At 40.8% G+C, this 25,112-nt stretch overlaps 2 protein-coding genes across 4 annotated transcripts in view; both read right to left on the bottom strand.

Annotated features, from left to right (window-relative positions):
• Positions 1-17,599, bottom strand: part of rasgrf2b (Ras protein-specific guanine nucleotide-releasing factor 2b) — a 57,819-nt gene extending 40,220 nt beyond the window's left edge. For 2 of the 3 annotated variants that reach the window (XM_018760054.2, XM_018760055.2), the window contains exon 1: positions 16,658-17,599. In XM_018760054.2, coding sequence (XP_018615570.1) covers positions 16,658-16,933 — 276 coding nt within the window. In that variant the 5' untranslated portion in view covers positions 16,934-17,599. Of the gene's footprint in view, positions 1-16,241; positions 16,321-16,657 lie in introns of those variants that run through there. The other variant, XM_029259423.1, reaches the window with a different exon arrangement.
• Positions 17,600-22,007: 4,408 nt separating this feature from the next.
• msh3 (mutS homolog 3 (E. coli)) overlaps positions 22,008-25,112 on the bottom strand; it is a 58,655-nt gene continuing 55,550 nt past the window's right edge. The window contains exons 23-24 of the mRNA XM_018760057.2: positions 23,898-24,069; positions 22,008-22,454 (exon numbers count right to left, since the gene is read on the bottom strand). Of these exons, the coding sequence (XP_018615573.2) occupies positions 22,373-22,454; positions 23,898-24,069 (254 nt within the window). The 3' untranslated portion in view covers positions 22,008-22,372. The remainder of the gene's footprint in view (positions 22,455-23,897; positions 24,070-25,112) is intronic.

Raw genomic sequence — 25,112 nt, 5'->3', positions numbered from 1 at the left:
GGTTACTTTTCATGGCACCCCATGGATTATTCTCTTTTATTAGACATTAATCATCAGATTAACTTGATATAATGTATAAACACACATATAAAAATATAACTCTTACATACACAGATGGTCTCTTTACGTTGCGCGAAACCCACTGTAAGTGGAAAATGTCGTTAAGTCAAAAATGTATTTAATACGCCTAATACACACCTCTGCGTGACAAGACTGGGAGATGCAGATGGCTGCCACTGCCCAGCATTGTGAGAGAGTATTGCACCGCTTATCGCTTGCCTCGGAAAAAATGAAAATTCTAAATTCGAAGTACGGTTTCTACTGAATTTCTATGGCCAGCTCACCATCGTAAAGTCGAAAAAATCGTTAAGTTGAACCATCATAAATCAAGGACCACCTGCACTGGGTTCCTGGGTGGTTCAGCGAGTACTGGTAGTCACCCTGCTTTCACAGTGCTGAAAAAAAGTATTTGCTAATATCTGTTTTCCTCTACTGTTGCAAATCTCAATCAGAACTGAAATTTGAATCAGAATTGGTTTAAGACCTGAATGTTTCCAGGTCTTCAACCAAAGTCTAATATTAAATTTAAAGGACATTAGAGCAAAGAAGTTTTTTGTACTTAATGTATTTAATGAACAAATTTATCGAGCACCAACTGGGACTGTGTGAAAAAGTTATTGCTCTTAATTAACCCAATTAAAGGGATAAAAATCAACCGACTGAACACAGACAAGTTTGATTGCAACCAGCCCTGCTCAATATAAACTTCATCTATTTTGACCCTTACTATGAGTCAAGTTGACAGCATGAAGATTCAACAAGCCCATTATGCCACAAAGTGACATATGTGATAGTCATAATCTGCAAAAGGAGAACACTTGGAAGAATAGTGAATCTTCCCAGGAGTAACCAGCATCCCAAAATTTTTCCAAGAGCATCGATTAACATCTTCCAGTAAGTCCAGTAAGGGATTCTACAAACATCCAGCAAACTACAGGCTTCTCTTGCCTTAGCTGGGCTCAGTGTTCATGAGTCCACATTGAGAAAGACACCCTGCAAAAATAGGCTTCATGGGACAGTAGCAAAGTGAAAACCACTGTTAACAAAGAACAACATAAATGATCATCTCTTATTTGCTAAGAAGCACTGAGATGATCCCAAAGCATTTAGGGAAAATGTTCTATGGATCAATGAGTCAAAAGCAGAACGTTTTGGATGACATGGGTCCCAATACATCTGGCATAAAACAAACATAACATTCCACAGCAAAAACAACATATCACAAACATGGTGGTGGTAGTGTGATGCTTTAATGCTTCAAAACCTGGATAAACTGCCATAATTGAAGGAACTATTAATTTTACTCTGTATCCTGAAGACTCTTCATGATACAAAGTCTGGGCATCCATTGATAAGCTGAAGTGCAATAGGGTCATGCAGCAAAACAATAATCCAAAACTCAAAAGCAAGTCAAAATCAGAATGGCTGAAAAGAAGGAAAAACCAAGTTTTGGAGTGGCCTAGTCAAAGTCCAAACCTAAACTCAGCAGAGCGGCAGGACCTGAAACAAGCAGCAGTTCATGCTCAAATGCCTATCAGTGTTTCTAAATTAAAGTAGTTCTGCAAGCAAGAGTTGACCACAATTCCTCCACAGCAAGTTAAATAAGTAATAATGAAATAGGAAGTGGTTAGTTACAGTCATTACAGTTGTGGTGCAATCAATTATTACTTTTCACTGTGCTAATTTTTGTGAGTGTATAACTTTATTCATTAAATTACTTAATTACTTAAAAAATGTTGACCGAGGTGTCCTTTAACTTATGTTAAATTCTGGCTGAAGACCTGAACACTTTCAGTGTCAAAAAAGTAGTAATAGAGGAAATCAGGAAGCAAACAGAGGCAAATGCTTTTTTTTCCACAGCACTGCAGTTTACAGTGTGGTTTAACTCAGGGCAGGGAGTAGTTGTCAAGGTAGGTGAAAACCAGGATCAGCACTCAAGTGCCAATTCAGAGCTCCTACAGATGGCATGAGACTGGCAATTGATGGTTGATTTAGGTAGGCAGTTAAGGTTTCCAGCAACTATTACAGGGATGTGTCTGAGGGCAGACATCTTGTTGCTGTCAGAGCTTTCCAAGCAAGTCCACTTGTTGGAGCTTTCAGTTCCTTGGGAAAGACAGATAGAAGAGACTAATGAAAGAAAGATGGCGAAGTACAAGGACTAGTGCAGCAATACTGCTCAAAAAGCTTTAAGCCAAGGTGTGTGCCCATCAATGGAGGCTGCAGGAGTTTTGCAGGGAAGTATTTGAACAGGGCCTAGAGTATGTTGGGTACCACAGGCAGCCAGAGGAGGAAGGCCATAAAAATTGTTACCAAGGCTGTGGAGAAGGGATCTAAATTGCTGTGGGTCAGGAGAGGTGAGCCATGAGTTCAAGGTAGAACATCAGGATGAGTGAGGGTGCCTGATGTTGAAAGACCTGAAACACCACATGACCCCAGGCTACATCACTGATGTGTCTAAGAGCTTCATTAAATGTCTGATTTAAAAAATTAAATTTTAGGCACCAACAGTAAACAGGGTGTTATCTTTGGGAACATTTACTCAAAGGAAACTCTTAATAAACCCACTTAGTCACATTTTAGAAGGGGTAAGGATCTCGTACAGGGCTATAGCACAACGTATGACTAAAATCAATGCTATCGATGCCCTACAAAGCTCGAGGTACCCTACACACTACCAAAACATTTCATAACCAGGCTATTGTTGGTTTACATGCAGAAGTGGCATTTACGAAGTACTCAATATCCTAGCATTAGATTTATCTGGCACAGTTGTAGTTTACAACCCAAGAGGGGGAAAAAGGTTTTTACTACAGACTGTGTTCTCTTAATCCCAGCAGGAGACCTCTCAGACAAGATTACTGTAATGACCTTTTAACTTCTCTCTGTGTGACAAACTGCTCCACTCTGACTCTGTACGACTTAAGGCTTCAGCAGAAACAGCAACGCAACTCAAATGACTTCTGACCAAAGGGAGTCACTAATGCCATGTAGCTTACTCTGATGAAGTATATTTGGGTCTTTTGGGTGATTAATGTGGATGGCTGATGTTTATGGGACTGATTGAAAAGAAAGCACAAAGCCCATCTAGCTGCTCTGCAACTGAGACAACGGAGGGGGGGGGTGGGTGGAAGGTGGGCGGGATGGCAGACATGTGGAGTAATTCGTAACAAATATGTGCTGCCTCAGGGACATACCATACAGTAATCGCTGTTCTAGGTATCTGGACCGCAATTTTGTCCTGACTGCATCACTGACTGCATTAACACTGGTAGTTTGCAAACTGTGATGGCATATGGTGATGGAAAGGAATAGCTTCTGTGCACATAGTCAGCTGTGAGGTATGCCAGGGCATTCTTTCAGAATCTATCGCTGAGGTCTGGCAGTTGATCCCTCTTGCACATTATGCTCAGAAATATACTCGTACCACATCTTACAGACCGACATCCACTACCAACTATATTTTTAATTCTGAATTGCTCCGAAGTCCACTCACTATGTCACAAATAATAAAAGTTTAATAATATATGTTAATCCCAAAATAAATCAAAGGATTAGGTACAGGTAAAAACATCAGAAAAGGCTAAAATGCATTTAAAATTTCCTAAAAGACCTTTATTTTATTTCATCAATAGCTCATACATTTCAGGGTCTTTGTGTTCCTCTACACTGGAAAGCGTCATGTAAAATACGACATGGATGCCAGTTTATTTTATTGTCATTTATTAACATGAAGCAACATTAAAGGTAAACTTACTTTTTAAAAAATTTGAAAAAACGCATAATTTCTACAACCACCTATTCAAGTGCTGCGCTGTGTGCGGCAGTACCACTGTCTTCCATCAAGTACCACAGGAGACTCAAACTATGGAGTAAAAGGAAGGTGAGTTGCAGTGTAACAGGGGATTGTATGGGAAGAATGTGTTAAAAATGTGTTTTTCCTTGAATACTGGCCGCATGTTTCATGACACACTTCACAAAACTAGGCACAAGGAAGCAACCGGTGCTTTAAATAAACATGGTTGTCAGCATCTGGTTAATTTAAGTTTGCTGTCAAAATAGTGTAATAAGAGAAACATACATCTGTTTATTTGCTGCGTAGTTTCTGTAATCAGAGGTAACCAGTGAAATATACAATGACTGTGCTCTGGGAAGCTGCCCATTCACCCAGCACCCCAACAGCTTGAGTTTCTATTCTGGGTACGTTTTGCTGCCCCTACTGGCAGGTAGGGGAACTGTAGGCTATTTTTGAAAACGGACCAAGTTGGATGTTTGCGGCAAGGCTAGAAGTAGATAACAAAGATATATCACAGAAAGTAGAAAGGCAGTGGCAGAAGAAAGATCACCAAAGCTTTTTTTCGCCATTCAATTTTCCAATAATTTGGGGACAGCTTTGTGATTTATATCATGTTAAATGGAAATTTAGTTCAGGTCTCAATGGAAAGTTTTTAATTGCTGAGCCTTACGAAAAAAAATACAGAGAAAAAAGCAAGTTGCAAATGACAGACCGGAAAAGCCAGGCCATCAGACAGCAGAATATACATCAGCAGCAATCAGTGGCCATTATTCCAGTCCCTGTGTGGGGTACGATACAGTGCGAAAGCTTTAATGATTGCGAGAATATGTTTGCTGGCACCTCATATTACAAACATTTTCATTTTTGATGACAAAACTTTTTTTTGTTTATTTCTTCACTTTTACACACTTTCTTTACCATTCTATTTTCTAAAATTTGTCTGCTGTGGAGCAAAAGCCACTCGCTTTCCACATCTTGCCGCTGACTGGAACCAAAACACATTTGGACAGAAAAAAAGAAACACAGCTGGAGCGTGGCACCAGTTTCATTGTACGGTCTTCCAAAGTGTTGGTGACCAATAACAAGATAAGTGTTGTCCATGTTCATAGAATGGATGAGTTAGCAATCAGTGATGTACAGAGGTTTATCAAAAGAATCCACTATTATCAGTCATTTTAAGTTTGTTTTAATTTTAATGTAGTTGCTTGAAGTTAATGTTAAAATGAAAACCTGAGGATCCAGTGTCATCTGAGTCTGACGGTTGCTCTGACCTCCTTATGTACATATAATGTCCTAAAAGCTGATCTTTTAAACTTATTTCTCTGCAGGTCCATTTACTCTACAAAACTACATGATGTCTCAAATACATTTTTATTTCCTATCAATTCTATATGTGCCTATTGATGTAATGTCACTAAAGTTTTAATCCTACATGTAACTACCTACAAACTGATTGCTTTGAAAACCGTTACTTTGCGTGTAAATTCGTCTGTTGATGTAATGCACTTTTGTCTTTTGCCGAGTCGTACAGCACTGGAGAAACGCATCTGCTACATAAATAGTGTATATGTAAATACGTATGGACAAGAGAGTCACTATTTGTTGCTAGTATGAAACAAAATTCATCTTAATGCTTTTGTGGTGTTATGTGCTCTCTGATACAGTGTCATGCAAGGATGCTGTATTGGCACCGACAGTCATTCTTATCAGTGAAAAATTATGGAACGGTTACACTTCCATATACAGATTTTCAGTGTATTTTTGCTCCCTGTACAGGTTCATTGTCTATTATTGGTTGCCGTCCCTCTCCATCATCACCAGTCCTGCTGCCAGTTCCTCCGCTTGACCAATCACCTTCGGACTCCGCCACCTTAAAAACCCCACCGTTTCCCAACACACTCAGACTATTGTCTCACGATGCTTGTTTGGCTTGGTGTCATTTTGTGTTTTTGTTATAGTTTGTTATATATTGCCTTTGTGTTGTCGTCTTGGCGAAAAACTGGACAGGTAAGCATGTCACGTGATCGACACATCCAGCACATAGATTTTGGACATCTATAGACATATTAGAGAAGAGGCAGGTGCCACTCCCTATACTTCTGATTTTTGGTAGAGTAGGTTAGTTAGGACATCCTAGATGCTATAAACCCTTTTGTTTGGTTTCGTTTCGTTCCATAGCTTGCATAGTCTACCAACTTCAGTTAGTTCAGTCTGGTTTTCCTACGTTCTTTGCTTTGGCACCGTCCTAGTTTCTTTTCCCCCTGAACAGTGTCTTTGTATTCTATAAATATTATAATCACCCAAATTTCTGCACGTATTTGCCCAGTAAAAAGAACTTGCACTTCAGCACTCCCTTGTTGTACGTGTGTTTTTGTTGGCTCCTTGTTACCACTCGTCACCACTAACCTGATGTTACACACTAGTCACCCCTAGATGCCTAGGGTCATAACAGGAATAATACTTCAAAGGAACAAACTGCATCTTTCATATTCTTACCTTTCCCTTTCATATTCTGCAGCACTTATAGCATGTAGAAGCTAAGCTCAATCCTCAGACACAGTAATTATATTAAAAGTTTATAAATCACATGTCTGTAACTTAATGAGTTCTGGGGGGAAATTCCAGATCGAGGCAACCACAGATTTATAGAACAATGGATTATGGCAGATTCAAGAATAGCAACCCGTATGTATATTTTAGAAGACAGGAGATTCATCATTGGTACTGTCCTAAAAATGTATAATTAGAATGACCATGTTGAATGAGATTGCTTTGGCCCCTTGCTTTTTTTGTCTCATCTCCATTTCCTTCAGGGTCTTCACACCTTTCTTCTTAGGTACGCCCATCTGATCATTAAGAAGAAAACACATCCGATGTCACACATTCTTCTAGTGTAGTGGAACAGAAACACGATTTATTATTCTGACTGTTGCACCCATCGCCATAAGCAGAAAGAGCAATGTATTGCTTTGGGTTGACAACTTACCACAGGGTGCGCTGATATGCCCAGTAACAGCTGGGAAGCTTCCTATCACAGTGTAAACAATAACTATGACCCAGTCCATATGCAGCCTGAGAAAATGTAAACATATAATGCCAATAGCAAGGATATCGAGGCCTTTACTGAGCATCCTATCATAAAGGTTTTTAGTAAGGCTCATTATTTGTCCGACTGAAATATCATCAGGTCTGTCAGCGTCTTCTATTGCCTTTTGCAGTCCAGAAAAAGCTGTAAAGAATCTGATTCACAACTTTTTTTCCAGAAATATATGTTGCCAAGAAAACTAAAATATTAAATCCAAATCTTCGTTTGTGATTTTACTTATTGCAGAAAACTGATCCTAAATAAAACTGTGAAAATGTCTCAATTTGCATTTGTCTAGCAGGGCACTGCAGAAACACACCTCCAAGGCAACCATGTACTGTATGCCACACCCTGGGGAAAGCTTATTAAGAGGAAATGAGTGTCAGGTGCAGCCATCCAACCCTTACTGTGACTTGTTTTCAGAACAGACTGGGGTGGGACAGAAGTTGTTTGGGGCATTATGTTTTTGGTTCAAGGCCATGAGGTTGTGTTGCACTTTTAATAGATGTTTTGGTCCCTAAACAGGACTCCCTACCCTTTTCGAAATTTGAGATAATAGGCTATTTTGTATTTAGTCATCCGAATGTGTTTGTGTGTAGTCGATTTTGTTGTCTTGACTAGTAAGAATAATACATTTTGGAAGCCGACTTAACACAACATCACTCGTGGTCTCATCCCGCACTAGACGCTCTTTGCTGTGTCACCAGGACACCAGGATATCAGCAGCAGAAGATTTTGCTCCTAGCCAATGGTGCGATACCTCTTGAGCGTGGTACCACGTGACTTGGTTTCTAAATAATGCAAATGGCTTAGCCGAGAGCAGGGGTGCATCCTGCTGCAGATGGCTCTGACTGATACACATGAGGAAACATGCAATAAAATTTAAAACATAAAATGTTGTATTCCATTAAATGCTTTTCATTTGTTAGATTAGCTGAGGCTGCATTGTTAAACAACCAGGAAACTTATGATAGAAAAACCACACAAATACCATTGAGAGAAGCACCTTTGCACACCAGACCAAATTTGACAGATGTTGCTGCTTGCATTTCAAGAGGCTGAATGAGATCCTAAGTCACAGGCTCCGCCTTTCCTATAACACCCAATCGAATTTTGTGGCTTCTACCCAGATTCCCCCATGTGCATGATAGATGTGAAAGAAATAATGATAAATCTGCCACCTAAAACTACTTTGTTCTACTGAGCAGTACAGCAGGGTAGTGCCCTACCACAATTCTACCCTGAATGTTTTCACAGTCATTCCAACAACTGTGCAACTCCTCATAAGTACAAGAAAAACAAGCTTTTCTGTATTTAACTGGGGGGGGACCAAGAAAACAGTTTTTATAGTAAGTCTTAACTAAAACATCCAATACCATATAGTACATTTTGTGCTTAATGTGTTGCACACAGCTCCAAATTGCTACAGTATTTATGAAAGGACAGTAATGTTGAAACCATACCAAGTAATAAACAACATTTACAAAAACTATACAATATTTGTATATATAATCTAAACAATACACATTTTGTTACTCTAGATAAGTCATATTTTGACATTACTACAACTGAAAAAACCATGTTTTATACATACACACAAACTAAAATGTCACTAATTGCTCCACAAGAAACACATCTTTAAAAATGAAGTATAGGCAACGAGCAAATAAACTGTAGAAAAAACAATTAACAATATTAAAAATGAAGCCGAAGCTTTCTGTATATTTGACTTGACTTTAACAAGCCCTTCAAAAGATACTCAATCATTTCCCAATTATTCACTTGAGCAAATCATACATTTAACATTTAATATTCACATTCAATATTGTGATACATGAAAATCCAAATTCAAAACGGTATCCAAACTGATCTGTATTTTTGCTGTTTCCACTAAAACTTAAGAAGCAGCATTTTGAAAAAATGGAACATTTTAAAATTTTTCAACATTTTTCAACATTTTTTCTGATGTGATAAATATGCAAATATATGGCAGTAATACAGCACATTTTACAAATGGCACCCTATAATAGTGAGGTACAGATCCAGAGTAATGAAGTGTGAATCATTAACAGCATTTTAATTACCCTTTTCATCACTTTCTTACACCTTCTAGCTCATTTAATGATAAGCAGGTCAGCTGTGAGGGCTATGAATATAAATACCGTATAGTACACGCATGTGTTTCGTGCACACAAACATGCAGCCAAAGACACAAACACAAACAGAGCACTGGACATCCTGAAAGACAAGGGGTTCTTTCAGATGCAGGGCAGCTTCTGGCCCTCCTCCTGCTTGCCCAGTGAGTTCAGCTTTCAACCCAGCTGTGAGGGCAACCATGTCTCTGGACGAGCTGAGCCACTTACGAGTACCGCACTGCAGCTCTGCTCCCCAGAGCAGGAGATTTACACAACAACCCGTACCAATTTACTTCTGAGCTTCTCCTTTAGCTACCTGCTTACAATCTGTCTAATAACCTGGACACTTCAGGTTGGGGGGGAAAAAAAAAAAAAAAAAAACAAAAAGTGCAAATCTTGCATTGTGCATGAAAGTGAGTTGTTGCATCTTTACCCATACTTTTTAACTTCAAATATGCCATCCATCATGCATCCCCAGGAGAACAGCTACCGATCTCCACCTTTCATCAGTGGTTATTATGAACATCGGTATCCTTCCTTTACTGAATTCCCACAGCTTTTATCACCTTCACTTTAGGATGGTTCTAGTAAGGTTTATGGATGTGCCAAAGATAGCAAAATTATCAGCACAGATCTATTTGTGTACAAATGTTACCATTAATAAAAGCATACACTATTATCTGTCAGCTCACATCTAGCAAAAATATAAAGCAACAGCAACTTTTACAGACACAATGGATCATAAAAAGTTTTAATCAAGCAATCTGCACAATGACAGTAACTACAAGTAAATGATTTAAACACAAGGGATGGTAACTGTCCAAGAAATCTAATACATTTCTCTTTCACTCCCGCAATCCTTAATTTTCAGTGATCACACATCCTCCACTGTCTTCAGAGGTTCAAAGCCAACACATGTCATAACATCAAAAATTGCAATTAAAATGGTTTCATACTTTTTCATGGCAAAAATTTTAGATTTTATCATTTGTACTTAATTTATTCTTCAAACTGTAATACGATAGCTACAGTTTAACATTTACATGTAATCCCTCACTGAAGTGTTCCATTATCAATTCAAAATAAACCTAAAATTGTACCTAGATGGAAAAAAATGCCTAAAATTTAAATATAAAAAAAAATTAATCAGTCACTACCATAAACAGGAAGAAAATTTTTCAAACAATATAAAACAAATGTTATTCAAAAAGTAACATTGTTCAAAACATTTACATTAATTCACTTAGCAGATGCTTTTCTCCAAAGCAAGTTATAATGTGCAGATAATTATAACAGTTACAAGCTAACAACTATTTACCCATTTATGCAGCTGGGTAGTTTTACTGGAGCAATTTAGGGTAAGGCCTTACTTAAGGGTACTACAGCCAGAGATGGTGATCAAACCTGCGACCTTTGGATCCAATTGCAGTAGTTCTAACCACTACGCTACCAGCTGTCACCAAAACACATGGACACGTACTGCAAAGTTAGGGCACAGATTACATTTGGTGTAAATAAACTATTTTGGAACAGTATGGAACAAATTTAAACCAAAAAAAAAAATTCTAATTTAATCCATCATTTGTGCCCATTCAACCCTTTAAAGTCGCATTCTTGAGGTTAAATACAATAATGCAAGCAATGTTTTACAAGACAGTATTCATCTGAACACCAAAAAAGCACCAGCTATGTCCCCCAGATAAAGTCTGTCTAAAGAATAAATACACGCACTTTTAGTACAGGATAGACTGTTCATGAAGAATCTACTGCAGAATCTTCTCATATGCAAGTCTGGAAATTCTGTGCTTGCCAGAGTAATTTTTATAACTCACAGGATCAGTTTTAGACACATAACTTGGAGTCTGTCTATTCCAGTAATAGAGTTCTGTCCCAGGGTAGCACTGCTACTCCACTCATTTCCAAAGCATGTGACCATCATGTTAAGAACCCCTTCCAGCTCCCCTGGCTAATTCACATCCAAACAGCAGAGGTTTTGCAGGCTGCAACCTGCTCATACAATTGCTGACTCTGTGACCCCAGAGGAACTCAAATCAGTATCATCAAAACACCATACTAAATGAATATTAATATAAGCATCTGATCACACTGAGCCATATTCAACCTCAGGCTATTTAAAGGGCAGAGGGAGTGTAATTAATGCAATCTCCTCAACCTAGAAGGTTAACATTTACACAAAGTTATGCAGATTCAAAAACAAATACAAGAATGCTTCAACAAAAGATTTAAAAAAAAAAAAAATCAATGATTATTAAAATAGTAAAAACATTTGTTAATTAATGCACCATGTAAGAGAATCAAGAATTCAACATACTAAGACAATTACATGATGACTCTCCAAGTGCCCCCCTCAACAAAGCTATTCACTATACGTTTGACAAATTAAACAATTCCGATTAATATATTTTTCTCTAAATTACCCATTTACTTTAAGTCCCCAATTCATTCAGATTTTATAGCTTTTCTTTCCACAGCTGTGGACACATCAAAATATTATTGGTTAAAAAGATGCAACATCATCATCAGTTGCGATTGCTGCAGACAGCTGTGCATAAAATCCAAGCATGACTCCAGTTGGTTTCACTGAGCCCCCAAAGTCCCAGAAGATACCAGGCAGACATAATCTTGATTCCCAACATTAGGCTTTACAGTTGTAAACCCCATAAGACCAAGAACGTGAATAAATATGACGACGGCAACCTCATCGCTTGGCACCCTGCTCCAAAGAGAGGCGGCGGGATCAATGGATCTTTACGATGAAATGAACCTTTACTCATGGCGCCAAGTACACCAACAAAGGAAGTGAAGTCCTAGACAATATGTAACTGACATAACCTAAGGAATCATCAGTACAGCAAAGGTTTAACAGTGACCCTGGGCTAGTGATGGGTTCAGCAGTTTCATAAGATCCTTGTCTATGAACCATCCTGAAATTAGATGGCATTAAGGCTATAATGTAAGGCAGTCAGTGCAGACGGTTAACCGAGCAGGTTTAATGAAACGTTGCTACACTGTGGGCCACCAGGGTTATAATTAGGTACCAGCATGTCTTGCTAAAATCTGGAGTCTGCGATGCTCAGTACTACATATAAAGTGTTTCCATTTTGGCAAAACATGCGTGTTTAAGACACCATTTGCATGGCTGTGTGTCTGCAGGGTTCAGAACCGGCTGCTCGGTCCTAGCCAGCACTGTCACCTCAGAGTCACTGAAGACAGGGGTTCGCAGTTCTCAGACTGCAGACCGCAATGCTATCGTTACATTACAAAACCACATCAAATATACTGTTCTTTCTGCGTTTCCTCATTTTCCCACACTGACACAAGACTCCTGTCAACATGCAGTACAGGTAATTTATTGTGGGGGGGGGGCAACTAATTGGACACATAAAAAGACTGGCTGTTTTGCTGCAATGCATCAACTTTGCAACAAGTTTCACTGCAGCAAGGTAATGGAAGCAGTGACCGCATGATCTTATCAGACAAAAGTCCTACAAATGAATTCTCACACACACCTCCCAGTGCTGCTCTTTTCCTGCTTCTCTTTGTAACCTCCATCAACAGGCACAAGCAAAACGTTCCAATGCCTCCCTCATTCAGCAACAAACTAAACACTCGATCATTTTATATATTTCTAAAATATTCCGGCTGTAAAGGTTATTCAGATTCTTCAGCTGTTCAGAAGGCATTTTCTTCGATAAGTACAAACTGTACACCACAGCGCCTGCTGCCACAGAACAGAGGACAGCGTTACATTTGCTGCGTCGCTTAATTTCTTTCTAATTTCAGCGTTTCTTGCTTTCACTTGCCCCAACTACTCTGTACCTTATTGCACTCTAGTACATAACCTTGATTTCATCAAACCTCAGCAGAGCACCCTGTTGTACCGTATGACTAAAATGTACATGACAGTCATTTCTATAGTTTGATATTTCCCGGTAAGGTTTTCGAATTCGGGAGCTCATATACATAATTATTCTTTGGCTGTTTTTACAATGGCAGGCACGATTCAAAGTTCTTAGCTGAACTGAGACAAAGCAGCAGAAATGCTCTTGTACAAGCATCCAGACTTGTTCGTCATCAGTATTCCTTTGGTACACCCACCCCTCAATATGGGAGAGTCACACAACACAAACAACAGTTCAAGAATTTTACACACACACACACACACACACACACACACACACACACACACACACACACACACACACACACTAAAACCACTTGTCCCAAGTGGGGTCACGACAAGCCGGAGCCTAACCCGGCAACACAGGATGCAAGGCTGGGGGGGACACCCAGGACGGGACACCACTCCATCACAAGGCACCCCTGAACCACCAGAGAGCTGAATCCAGACAAACCTGCTGCACCAGCGCACCCCCAGTTCAAGAATTAATAAATTATTAAAAACAAATTATTACAGTCCCTTCAGCTGCTACTAAAAATTAAGCATATTTTCTGGAGTGCCATTAATGTCATCTGGAAACAATTCAGACATGCTCATGAAACTCCTACAACTGATCCAGAAGACAAGAAAGTCTGCACTCCTCAAACTATGTATGTTCGTGTCAAACAATACCAAAGGCTCTTATGTAACTGAAAATGCGTCTCGCACCAAAAGCACCCAACAGCTTTCTGTGTCCCTCGGAGCTGTAAATCAAGAGCTCTGGCAAATCCTCCATCGTGCCCCGAGCTCTACCCTGCCCTGCCAACACTTCTGCATCAGTTTTCATTCCTCGATGCCTGAACCACTTGGGAGCCTATGGTACATGTTGTTTCAAAGCAGGGGAGGGGCAACGTGGGGGAACCTGGCTGCTCGAACATTGTGACACAACGTTGCTGTACCATCTGTGTGTGCTGATGTACATGTAAATTGTTTAGATTGGTTACCTAGGATACTTTACAACAAAGCTAAGCATTGTGAGTTAAAATTACAAATTACAGTGAAACAACAAATTAACAAAAAAGCTAAACCTAAGAGGTAACCCATCACAAAAACTATAACCAAACAGCTTTAGGACCGTATACAATGTGCAATGTTTTTAATACAAATGCACCGCATATGGTGACAAAAGATAGTCCGAAATGTTCTTCCGTTTTCCTCATTCCTACAAAAATGTTATGACTGCTGAGTCCCCTACCCCCACCCCACAAACACACACACACACACACACACACACAAAAGTAACATGATGGAGAACACAATCAATCAATCAAGTACTAGGGGTGAAGCAGGAAAAAAGACTGCTGAAGTAAGTATGTGTCCTGCACCTAATTTATCAGTCTATGATGTGTTATGATAAATTTAATTTGCTGGTGTTTAAATAAAGGCACACACTAAAATGAACTACTTAGATTGCAGCTTGTGGCAAGGTTGCCCCATGCAAACAAAGCTATAGCAACTGATTAGCCTACATCATCATCATAAGAGTGCTGTCGTGAATCAAACAAGAGCCCTGCGCACACAAGCACAGCGTACAGCCCAGAACAGAAAGGGACTGGAGCATCAGGAAAGGCTGCAGGGGGATCGTATCCAGCAGCATGGCATCACTGCAAGATGCAGATGATGCTGAAATATATCAATATTGTGTGTAATTTCGAGTGATACACGAAAGCATAAGAAAAAGGTGGACCCTCAAAAGCTCAATAGTACTGTATATATTTTCTTTAATTTACATTTATTTATTTAGAACTGGAATACACATGCGACTTCCAATGAACTCTATGCAGTGTTATCAGGCCACACACCTTATTCACCAAGGTGACTTACACTGCTAGATACACTACTTACAATGGGTCACTCATCCATGCATCAGTTCCACTGATGCATGGATGAGTGACCCATTACACACTATACTTTTAACACTCGGATCAAAAAATTACATACATGTAATACAGCAGCTGAAATACCTTATCCGTTTAATTTTCAGGTCTGAAACTGATGTAATGTTTTAATCTTGCACTTCCTTTGTGAGAGCAATGGTTAGCAGTCATAATAAAAGAAGACGGTGAACCACATGAAATGTTTCATTCCTAACACTCTGAAAAGGAAGACCTCGCAAATATTTATCACTAAAATTTCATTGTTTACCAAACACTTTCTCCCAAAGCTATTTCCAATTTTACAAGTTTACACAGGTGGAAGCTGCTGGAATTTACATTAAGTTCCACGTTGGCTTGAACCAGCGACCTTCAGTGTTTGTGCCTGCCAATTCCTGCCAAGTGTCTGGAAACATAAAAGCTAAAGAAAAGCATCCTAAATAAATAGCAGACAAACTTTTGTGAGCTATATATTAAAACGTGGACTTAGTAGTATGTTTCACTATTTCATACAAAAAAAAAAAAAAAAAAATCCATCCATCATCAACAACCGCTTGTCCCAAGTGGGATCATGGCGAGCTGGAGTCCAGCAACACAGAGCACAAAGCTGGGGACACAGCCAGGGCGGGACGCCAGTCTGCCGTAAGGCACCCCAGGCAGGGCTCGAACCCCACCAGCTGAACCCACCGTGACCCCACGCCCCCCTACAAAAAAAATGTAACCTTCAAATACTGCAGAAGCTGCTCATGTTCACGCTAATACATGCTAATGGGGACAGGTTAGTGTTACTGCCTTTGTATCCGAAGGCTGTAGGTTCGATACCCGCCTCCAGTAGTAATACCCTTGAGCAAAGCACTTATCCTAATTTGCTCCAGTAACATTACCCAGCTGTATAAATGGGTAAATAATTGTAAGCTTGTAATAACTGTAATCTTAACATTGGAAATCACTGTGAAGAAAAGTGTCAGCTAAATGAATAGATGTAATACTATTTAAAGCTCTTTTTACTGTTCAGCAGTATTTAACTGCTTTTCAGAATATTCATTCCCGGCAATAATGCCAGCTTTTATTTTAAAAGGCTTTCTTTATTTCTAAGCTGTTGTTTCTTGTCTTTATTATAATTTTCTTTTGTTAAATGATAGTGAGCAGTCCAGTTCTAGCTTTACCTTGTATTACCTCAGTATTGCATCTCATTGCCATGATCTCATTGCTTTCCTCTAACCACGCCACAACTATTGCTTTCAAGCTTTGTACTAACATTTTGAGTTGTCTTCGTGTAAAATATTATTATTATTATAGCAGTAATAATATGTCCAGTCAGTTAGTGGATCACCTTCCCGCAAGTGCTGTGGCCACACACGAATGGTCCTGCATGATGTGAAGAGAGTGGAGATGTTGTAGGGAGAGACACACCTGTTGGACGTCGGCAGCGACGCACGAGGAGCGTCTCTGGATGCGCGTTCACGAAACGAGAGCCGCGCGCTGCTTTGGCCGCGCGCACTTACTTAGTTACCGACGATGACGACGATGCTGGTGAAGATGTTTTGCTCGTGTGTCAGTTACTTTCCCGCCCAATTTTGTACAGTTGGTCAGACGCGTCAAAGTCAACTTTAATTTAAATTAATTCCCACGAAACGCCATAAATAATAAAATAAGGCGACCCTGTCTGCTTCAATGACCCTATGTGCACTGCAGGTGTTTCACGAGAAGTCCAGTGACCCCCCCCCCCACCACCACCCCGTAACTCACCAGCTTGTCGAGGGTCTCCTTGCCCACGGTGGACATTTTCGGCGCCGGGACCCTTTCGCACGAACATCCCTCCAGCAAGTAAATCCCGGAGGGCCGCGCGCTCTGGTCGCTCTCGAAGTAAAACAGTATATTTTGATAGAGGGCGAAGAACTTGTCGTGCCAGCGGCTGTTCTCCGTCGTCTTCTTGCTCAGGTAGCCGCGCTTCGTGCCCTCTTTGCGCGCGAGCGCCGACAGGTAGAGCGCGTGTCCCTCGTTGTAGCGCACACTTTTCTGCATTGTCCTCCTCCTCCGGCTTCCTCTGCCTCACGTCGCGCAGAAAGAGAAACGCAGAGCGAAACGCATGATAAGCAACAAGGGCAGCTGGAAGTAGAAGCTCACCGCCGGCGACGCCGCGTGCGGAGCGATAAAAGTTGCCCGCTGCTTCGAGCGCCGCGTCACGAGGAATCCTGACGAGCAACGAGACTCCGAGAGGCGAGTTTATCCGAACGCGGGAGGCAGCCAGAGCGGTTCTGGAAACATTACTTAGTTTTTTCTTTTTGTCAAAAGATAAAAACAACACAAAGCAGCCATGGAAAGGGGGGGAAAGAAAGCTTTTCGTACACGTAACTGTTTGTGAGGGGGGGAGGGATCGAGTGAACAGACGGTAAAGCAGAACCGCGGCTGAGATGAGCTGTAATCGGCTTTGACACCGACTTAAAGAGACAGGTCTCTGCGGGCTGCGCGCGGGGTTGTCTTGGGTGCTGCGCGCGCGTCCGCGCGCTTCCAGGGAGGCGATTTGCACGCCGGGGAACGGGGGGATGATGAGGGCGGAGCGCGGCCGTGTCTCTGGGCTCTTTAAACGGCGGCGTTTTCTCTCCGTAACTCGACAGGTACGCCGCAAGAACGTGCTTCTTTGCGTCCGTGCGCGCGCAATCCGAGTGCCGCGTAAACTGTACGTTATGACGCCCCCCCGTTTTCTGCTGCCCACTGTGGACTTTTTACGCACGACCGCTGGTGACAGAGGCGGTTAACGCCATTGAGAGAACGAAAATACAATTCCGGCTGCTTCCGTCGTTCATTTATTTCTTGCCGAACTAGCAACATAGAGAGAACTTTGAAGTAGCGACGACAAAAACGACGGTTGAAGTTATGCCCGCCTGAATGTGCAGCATACTCTTGGCTCCTGTTGAAATATTTCTTGTTGAAATTACCAGTTAATTCGATATATATACTAACTGTGGAAGCCAGACACGAAGGTGGGTGTAGGGAGCAGCTTTTTCCTAGCTGGAGAGCGACATCCCCACTTGTTGCCGGTGAAGGAAGGCAAATCATTTTTAAATTTAATGCCCGTTTTTTTTTTATTCAACAGTACATCGCATTTTGTTCTCAGTCAAAAATGAACATACATTGTAGTTTAATAATACACTTTTTCTGTCGCCTCAGTTGACTGAGTGTTTCACATACGTCACTCCTTGTTTCTGTGTGACTCGCTGTGTGTGAGACGAGGGGGACGATTTTTAACTGAAAGTTACACAAAACGCCCTTAGCACTGAAAGGAGGTGTGTTTTTATTCTAAAAGTATAGTACTACTATGTATTTTCGGCATCCTAAATTTGTTTCTAATTTTGAAATATTTAGTGTTGAGCAGTGGCGTCAGGTTGGTGTCAGCCCCCCCGACCCCCATGACCCCCTCCCGTGCCAGACCATACAGAATTATTTTTTCTTATGTTACTGGTAAATCGCAATTCCTGTATATCACTCAATGTAATGCAAGAGTAGTGGCATAAACAGCTAGCAAAATTAAAATTACACCTTTAAATTACAATATCATAGGGCGCCGTGGGTGTAGGGAGCAGCTTTTTCCTAGCTGGAGAGCGACATCCCCACTTGTTGCCGGTGAAGGAAGGCAAATCATTTTTAGATTTAATGCCCGTTTTTTTTTATTCAACAGTACATCGCATTTTGTTCTCAGTCAAAAATGAACATACATTGTAGTTTAATAATACACTTTTTCTGTCGCCTCAGTTGACTGAGTGTTTCACATACGTCACTCCTTAAAATTCAATTAGAAAACTATTCGAAGTAAAAACGTTTTAGAACTAAATCAAAATTATGTTTATTTTAACGTTATTGATACAGGTAAACATACTAATTACAACAACATTGTAGCTAAAACACCAGATTGTGACAAAATCAGCGGCTATAAAAACAACAGCAGCAACGAAAACATGAGCGCGTGGAGACGAAACCACGTGATTCGAAGCGTCACTAATTGGGTAATAATAAGAGCTCTAAGGAAGGTTCAAAAAGTAAATGAGCACAGAGTTCTATCCTTGTAGGTAAATTGATGCATGTCAGCTGGGCTTTATTACGAAAAATGTTTCTGTTCTTATAACTAGCTACAGGGATATTTTTATAAACAATAATACATTTCTGCTGAAACACTGCACCAAAATTTTATGGACAGTCATTTTGGTTTCACCCCCTCTGATGGCGTCACCCGGTACGGTCCGCACCCTGCCTAGTGACGTCACTGGTGTTGGGACCCGATAATGTAATAAGTGAACCCTGGTTCACAACGACGAAGCTTTCCATTATTTCTTGGTAGAAAAATAACACTGTCTGTACATAGTTGTGTTCTAAGACATACTGTTCGTTTCCTGCCATGGTAACGTCATGTATCATGTATAAATAGTCCATAGAGCTGTCAAGAGACCAGTGTGTATTCAGTGTCAAAAGCAATCACAAAATAAATGAAGAATCCAAATAAAGGACTTTTTATGGTAGAGTCTCAGAATCCAGCAGGTTTTGCTGAAAATGCATTAATGTCCATTTTGGGCCAGCAGTCATTTGTCCTTCCTGTTTGGGACACCTGTTGTTTGGCCGAAGCACTGTCATCTGCTCCGCTGTCAGACCTCACACTTTGTGCTCAGGAGATGAAATAACTACAGACACATCTCAGGCTGGGAATAAATCCCTGCTTCTTTGATGCTTGTGCCAACACAAATACAACACTACAAAGAGAATATCGGTGTCCCTACTGGGCTTGGTGTGGCGTCCAGGCACAGGAAGCAGCGTGGACCCAAAAGTCCTGGTTCGCCAACATATGAGAAGTAACATAACTGTTCACTGAAGTTCTGTTCACCGTGCCCCCGTGGGCGGAACAGCGAGTAGCACTGCTGTCTCGCAGCGCCTGGGTGCAGCAAGAGGACATGGGTTCGATCCTCACTCAGTCTGTGTGGAGTTTGCATGTTCTCTGCCGTGTCTGCGTGGGCTTCCTCCGAGTGCTCTGGTTTCCTCCCATACTCCAAAGACATGATGTTCAGGTTCCCCCATGGTGTGTGAGTGATACAGAGTGTGTTCCACTGATGGATGAGTGACCCATTGTAAATAGTATATCTAGCAGTGTAACTCACATTGGTGAATAAGGTGTGTGGGCTGATAACACTACACAGAGTTCGGTGGAAGTTCCTTTGAAGAAAAGTGTCTGCTAAATGAATAAATGTAAATGTGCAGTTGGTGTTCTTGTGCGACATGAGTCATAAAAAGGAGAAGTGACTGCTCAGAGTATTCAGCCATCAAGGAAGAGGTTGGCAATGTACTCAAGATGATGCAGCCCCCCAGTTCTGTTCTCCTGACAGACTTGAGCTCCCACACTGGAAATGATATACCTACACTAACCCGGAGAGTGGCGACATGACGGAAGGGCTGCCTGCATTTGAACTCAAATTGCTACTGAACTTCTACTGCATTCACTATGTTTGTACACACTAAGTCATAAGTGCACCTGATACAAGAGCACCTTGGGTCATAAGCTGATGACAGACTTTGTGGTCGTATCTGATTTGAGGCTCGGCGTAAGGTCAGTTCAGATTCCAAATCCGAGAGGAATTCTCCTTTGTTCCAAATGAGGACAGGGACACAGAGTTGGATTGGCGCATGTTCAAGATCTCAGTCATGGGCGCAGCTGTTGAAACCTGTGGTCTGAGGGCAGTTGGTGTCATTTTCAGCAGAACCCACTGGTGAACACCAATGGAGAGGGACACAAACTGGATATTCCAGGGAATGCTTTTGGACATCTCTTGATTTGACAGAAGTACTGGCACGTCAAAATGCCCACAGCAGAGGTAGATCCTACAGCAAAAGCTCTGCCATGGGAGGAGATTTAGAGATGTCATGTCGAACGATGTTCTCACTTTTCCTGCACGTATATGTCAAACATGCTCCTCACACGTACAGACACTAAAGGCAATCTATGGATTCACCACATAACATCTTGGGACTGTGTGAGGAAACCAGAGCGCAGAGGCAATGCAAACATGGGGAGAATGTCCATACAGACTGAGTTGGATTTGAAACTCCAACAGATTCCATGGCACTCCTTAAAAGATACCATCTACACACTAAGTCATCACAGTGTGTGAAATACCAAGTGCTTTCTACAAAGATAGAAAAGCCAAAGTATTCATTCACACACAGAAATGTCTTTAAGGGATTCAAACTACTGGACAATTTTAGTGGATGGGGTGGAGTCATTGCATTCAGTTTCATCCCAAATCATGATGGGGTAGCTGCTCTGTCCTGAGGGAGCCCATGTTTCCACAACAGACTAATTCTTTGCCTTTCCTGTGACTACAAAAAGTTGGAACTACCTGGTGGGGTCCATGGGGGGGCAGGGCTGACAGCTACAGAAAGGGCATATGCGTGCTGTAGGAGATGTGTGGGTGCTCAGGTGCATCTCGTCTGTCAACTTGGCACACCAAGACCCGTAGAGGTTGAGGACAACTGGAGAGGGAGGGAGAGAGGTTGGGCCTCCTGGCAGAAATGTTCCAAAGAAGCCACTGCAAGTAAGAAGAAACCCGCGGGTCTCCAGTCACCGACTATCCTGAAGCAAGATGCTGAGCTCCGTTGATGCGCTCGCTACCATCTGCACTACACCCTAATTTTAGTGATTCACTGAAGTTCACCTCACCCAGTACTTTTGACAGTGTACTGTACAATGCAATTCACACTACTACATTACAGCACAAGCAGCTGAGATTCACATATTACTCATTTGGATATACTGTAGTTAGAGGCACCCTACTCTGAGCTCTATATTATATGAATTTTCCCCACTCGAATTTTTGCATAAGACCAAAACTGCTATGAGCTTCAAGTGTAGCACAAATTGTTAAACACACAAAAAAATGCCGAAAGTGTATTAAGCAAAATTTATTTTCCAAAATACATTATTCACACACCTTTATTATCTGCAGTTTTTGCACAAACATACAATTTAGCTCAAAAAATTACAAACTTTGCAACTTCCATGTTTGGTGGTATGCTTCATGCTTACTTGAGGGCCAGTGAGAGAATTTTTAAAGAACTTAATAGAAATTTAACAAACTTGATTCTGATTTAAAATGACAAATCCTTTGAATGAAGGAGCTTCTAGCTCATATCCAGGAACTATAAAGTACTTGTTCATTTTTTTTTTTTTAATTCACAGGTAGTGTCTTTCTGAACCACAGCATCATCTTCAAAATATCCCTAATCATATTGTGAAATGTATTTTTAAAAATTTCCTAGATCAAAGTTGAATGTGATAGAGGAAAGCTTACTCTACAATGAGTAAACTACCATAAATATCAAACATCACTTGCTTGTTCACTTGTATAACAGGGAGAGCTCACTCATCTAGAAATCGCTTTGTTTTAACTAAAACACTGAGATACCTGAGCAGTGACACAGGGGTCACGAATTGATCTGTATCCAATCCATTAATGTCTTTTTATCTTTAATATCCCAGGCTTCAGAGAACACTTTCTTGTTGTTCCTGGAATGGGGGGAGGGGAGAAGGGGAGAAAAAAAAAAAAAATCAAAAAGTTATCAATGTCACTCAATAAAGAAATATCATTAAAAAAGTTCTAGGCCCACTGAAGGGCACAATCCTAAAATGGAACACCCCATCCCTTGAAGAAAACAGCCGCCCTCTGTCAACTCACAGTGTTAATAAAACTTGCCAGAATGGACAATTTGTTTGGGAAACAATTCATTGAGTTCTCTGCGAAGGTCTGCTAAACATGCAATGATGACATCAATAATGCCAGGGAGACAGCCAGCAAAACCAGGCAAACATTTAATAAAGCACAGATCTAAGGGGACCATCCACTAAGTCTTTGGATATTTCACACAAAAACCTCCCTATGGGAGAAAGTCAAAGTATTCTACTGTCACAAGTCACAAGTACATCTCTAATGAGAAAATATCCTCAATAAGATGTTAAGTCAAAAGTAAGGCATTTTCTCATTTGAGAGAAAGTCTCTAGCAAAGCCCAGAAGATGAAGTTATGTTCGGACCTCTTGCCTAGGTCTAGAGGATTCCCATGAGGAGGAAAAACACATAAAACATTGTTCCATACTTTAAGAGCGTAGCGTTCCGTTCCATTCCATTGAAACAGTACGCTGTATTTGCGCTGCAACAAACTAGTCTCCCGTTCCTGCCGAAGATGTACAGATGCTCCTCGACTAATGATGGGGTTATGTTCTGAGAAACCCATCGTAAGTAGAAAAAGAATACAGTACTGCACCTACCAAACATCATATCCTAGCCTACCTTAAACGTGCTCAGAACACTTCCCATAGCCTACAGCTGGGCAAATTAAAGCAGGAGACACACATGGGCGTTTAGTAGACATGATGGGATGCGAAAACACAAAATAAAAAAAACGCTTTAAACACAGTAGCGATTGTTTACACTTGCGGTTGTTTACACTCGTTGGCGTGATTGCTACAGAGACTGTGAGCGTATTTGAGTGGATGCTGCGGCTCGCTGCTATCACCCGGCATCGGAAGAGGGTATCGTATCGCTTATTGAAAGAGCAGGAACAGATCGAAATTCAAAATTCGAAGTACGGATTCTACCAAATGCATATTGCTATCGTACCAAAAAATCATAAGTAGAACCATCCTGAGTAGAGGAACATTTGGACCCTGCTTTGCACCCCGTGTTTCTGGGATAGGCGCTGCACCACAGTGATCTTGCAATGGAAAAGTGGTTATTGATAATAAATCAACATACGAATGACTGTCTGTGTGTTTGCTTGGTGTCAAAAAGTGATAAAAACTACACACATTTCAAAGTGGCACAGATCTGTATGAAATATTTCCTTATTCACCTCATCTACCAATCTTACGGAAGATTCTCTTGTCAATCAACAGTTGTCCCAGTGCTGCTTCTGTCTCCATGAAAATGGGAGGCACCTGAGCATCTTGCCTACCTTTTTCTGGTGTTGACCACAGCCTCCAGCTCTTTGGACTTGAGTGCAGCAGTTCTGAGAATGGGCTCTGGGATCTCTGCCAGCCTGGCAACATTCAATCCATAGCTTCTGGCGGCTGCTCCCTCAGTTAATTGGTACAGAAAAGTGATGAACTCAGGCGACACCTCCTCAACTGGACCAGCAAGAGGAGAGAATACGTGGAAAGTGTTCAATGGTGAAACCCTTACTGAGCAGTAAGAGTCATGTATGAGGAACCAGACATTCCTAATTCTTCCACAGGACAGTTGTGAAGATATACAATTGTTATAATGTGAAAATGGGACTAGAATAAATACCATCATAGAAGCAGGGAAAGCTACAAAATGCGCACTGAAACCAAATGGCTCGACACAAAGCGTGAAGACAATATCAGCTCCTCATACAGACCTACTCATTGCTGTCATTTTTCTTAAAATGTTTGGCGGAAATAAAACTGATGTAATAACTTATAAACAAAAAGTGATTCAGCTATTGTTTCTGAGAGACAGAAAGACACCCCATTTTCCAACAAACGTTGCCCATCCAATAGCTGGGTAATTACAAGCCTTTCAACAGTGAAGTAACCAAAATAACCACCATTTGTCAAATTACAGAGAGGCCCTTGAAAGGTGAGCCAGCCTACAATTAAACTTCAGATCAATAATCAATACAAAACCTGTGAAAGGAGGACAATATACTGTTGAAACAGGTGATCTGTTACCACTGGCCTATTCACAATCAAGCATCCTAAGCAAGAAAGATGACATTAGGACCACCAATAACCAAATGTCACACTACAATGCATAAAACAGGAAATTACTCAAATCCTTTTAAAAAATGAAATTTAAAAAAAAAAAAAAAGAAAATTACTTTTCCTATCCATAAGCTTTAATTTCACTTCAGGCAACATGTTATTAAGCTTACATCTAGGTTAATAAATTAATATGTAAATGTGCTCAGGAGTGGCTGTAATGGTAGTAATAGGGACAGGTATTGGAGTTGTGTAAATGACAAGAGCAACTATTCATTAATTGGTACATAACCTTTCTAGTTATTTGTGAAAAGGTTACAAATGTGTCCCTTATTAAAGATTATTATTATTAATTAGGACATAAAAACAGATCGCAAAACTCTTAAAAATATTTCAATACATAAAAGCATTGCACTGATTGACTGTTGAAGAAAAAAAAAGTGCTT

Source organism: Scleropages formosus, chromosome 17, assembly GCF_900964775.1.
Source record: "Scleropages formosus chromosome 17, fSclFor1.1, whole genome shotgun sequence".
Taxonomy (NCBI): Eukaryota; Metazoa; Chordata; class Actinopteri; order Osteoglossiformes; family Osteoglossidae; genus Scleropages; species Scleropages formosus.
The sequence above is the reverse complement of the archived record's forward strand: the minus strand, read 5'-3'. Positions and strand labels throughout refer to the sequence as shown.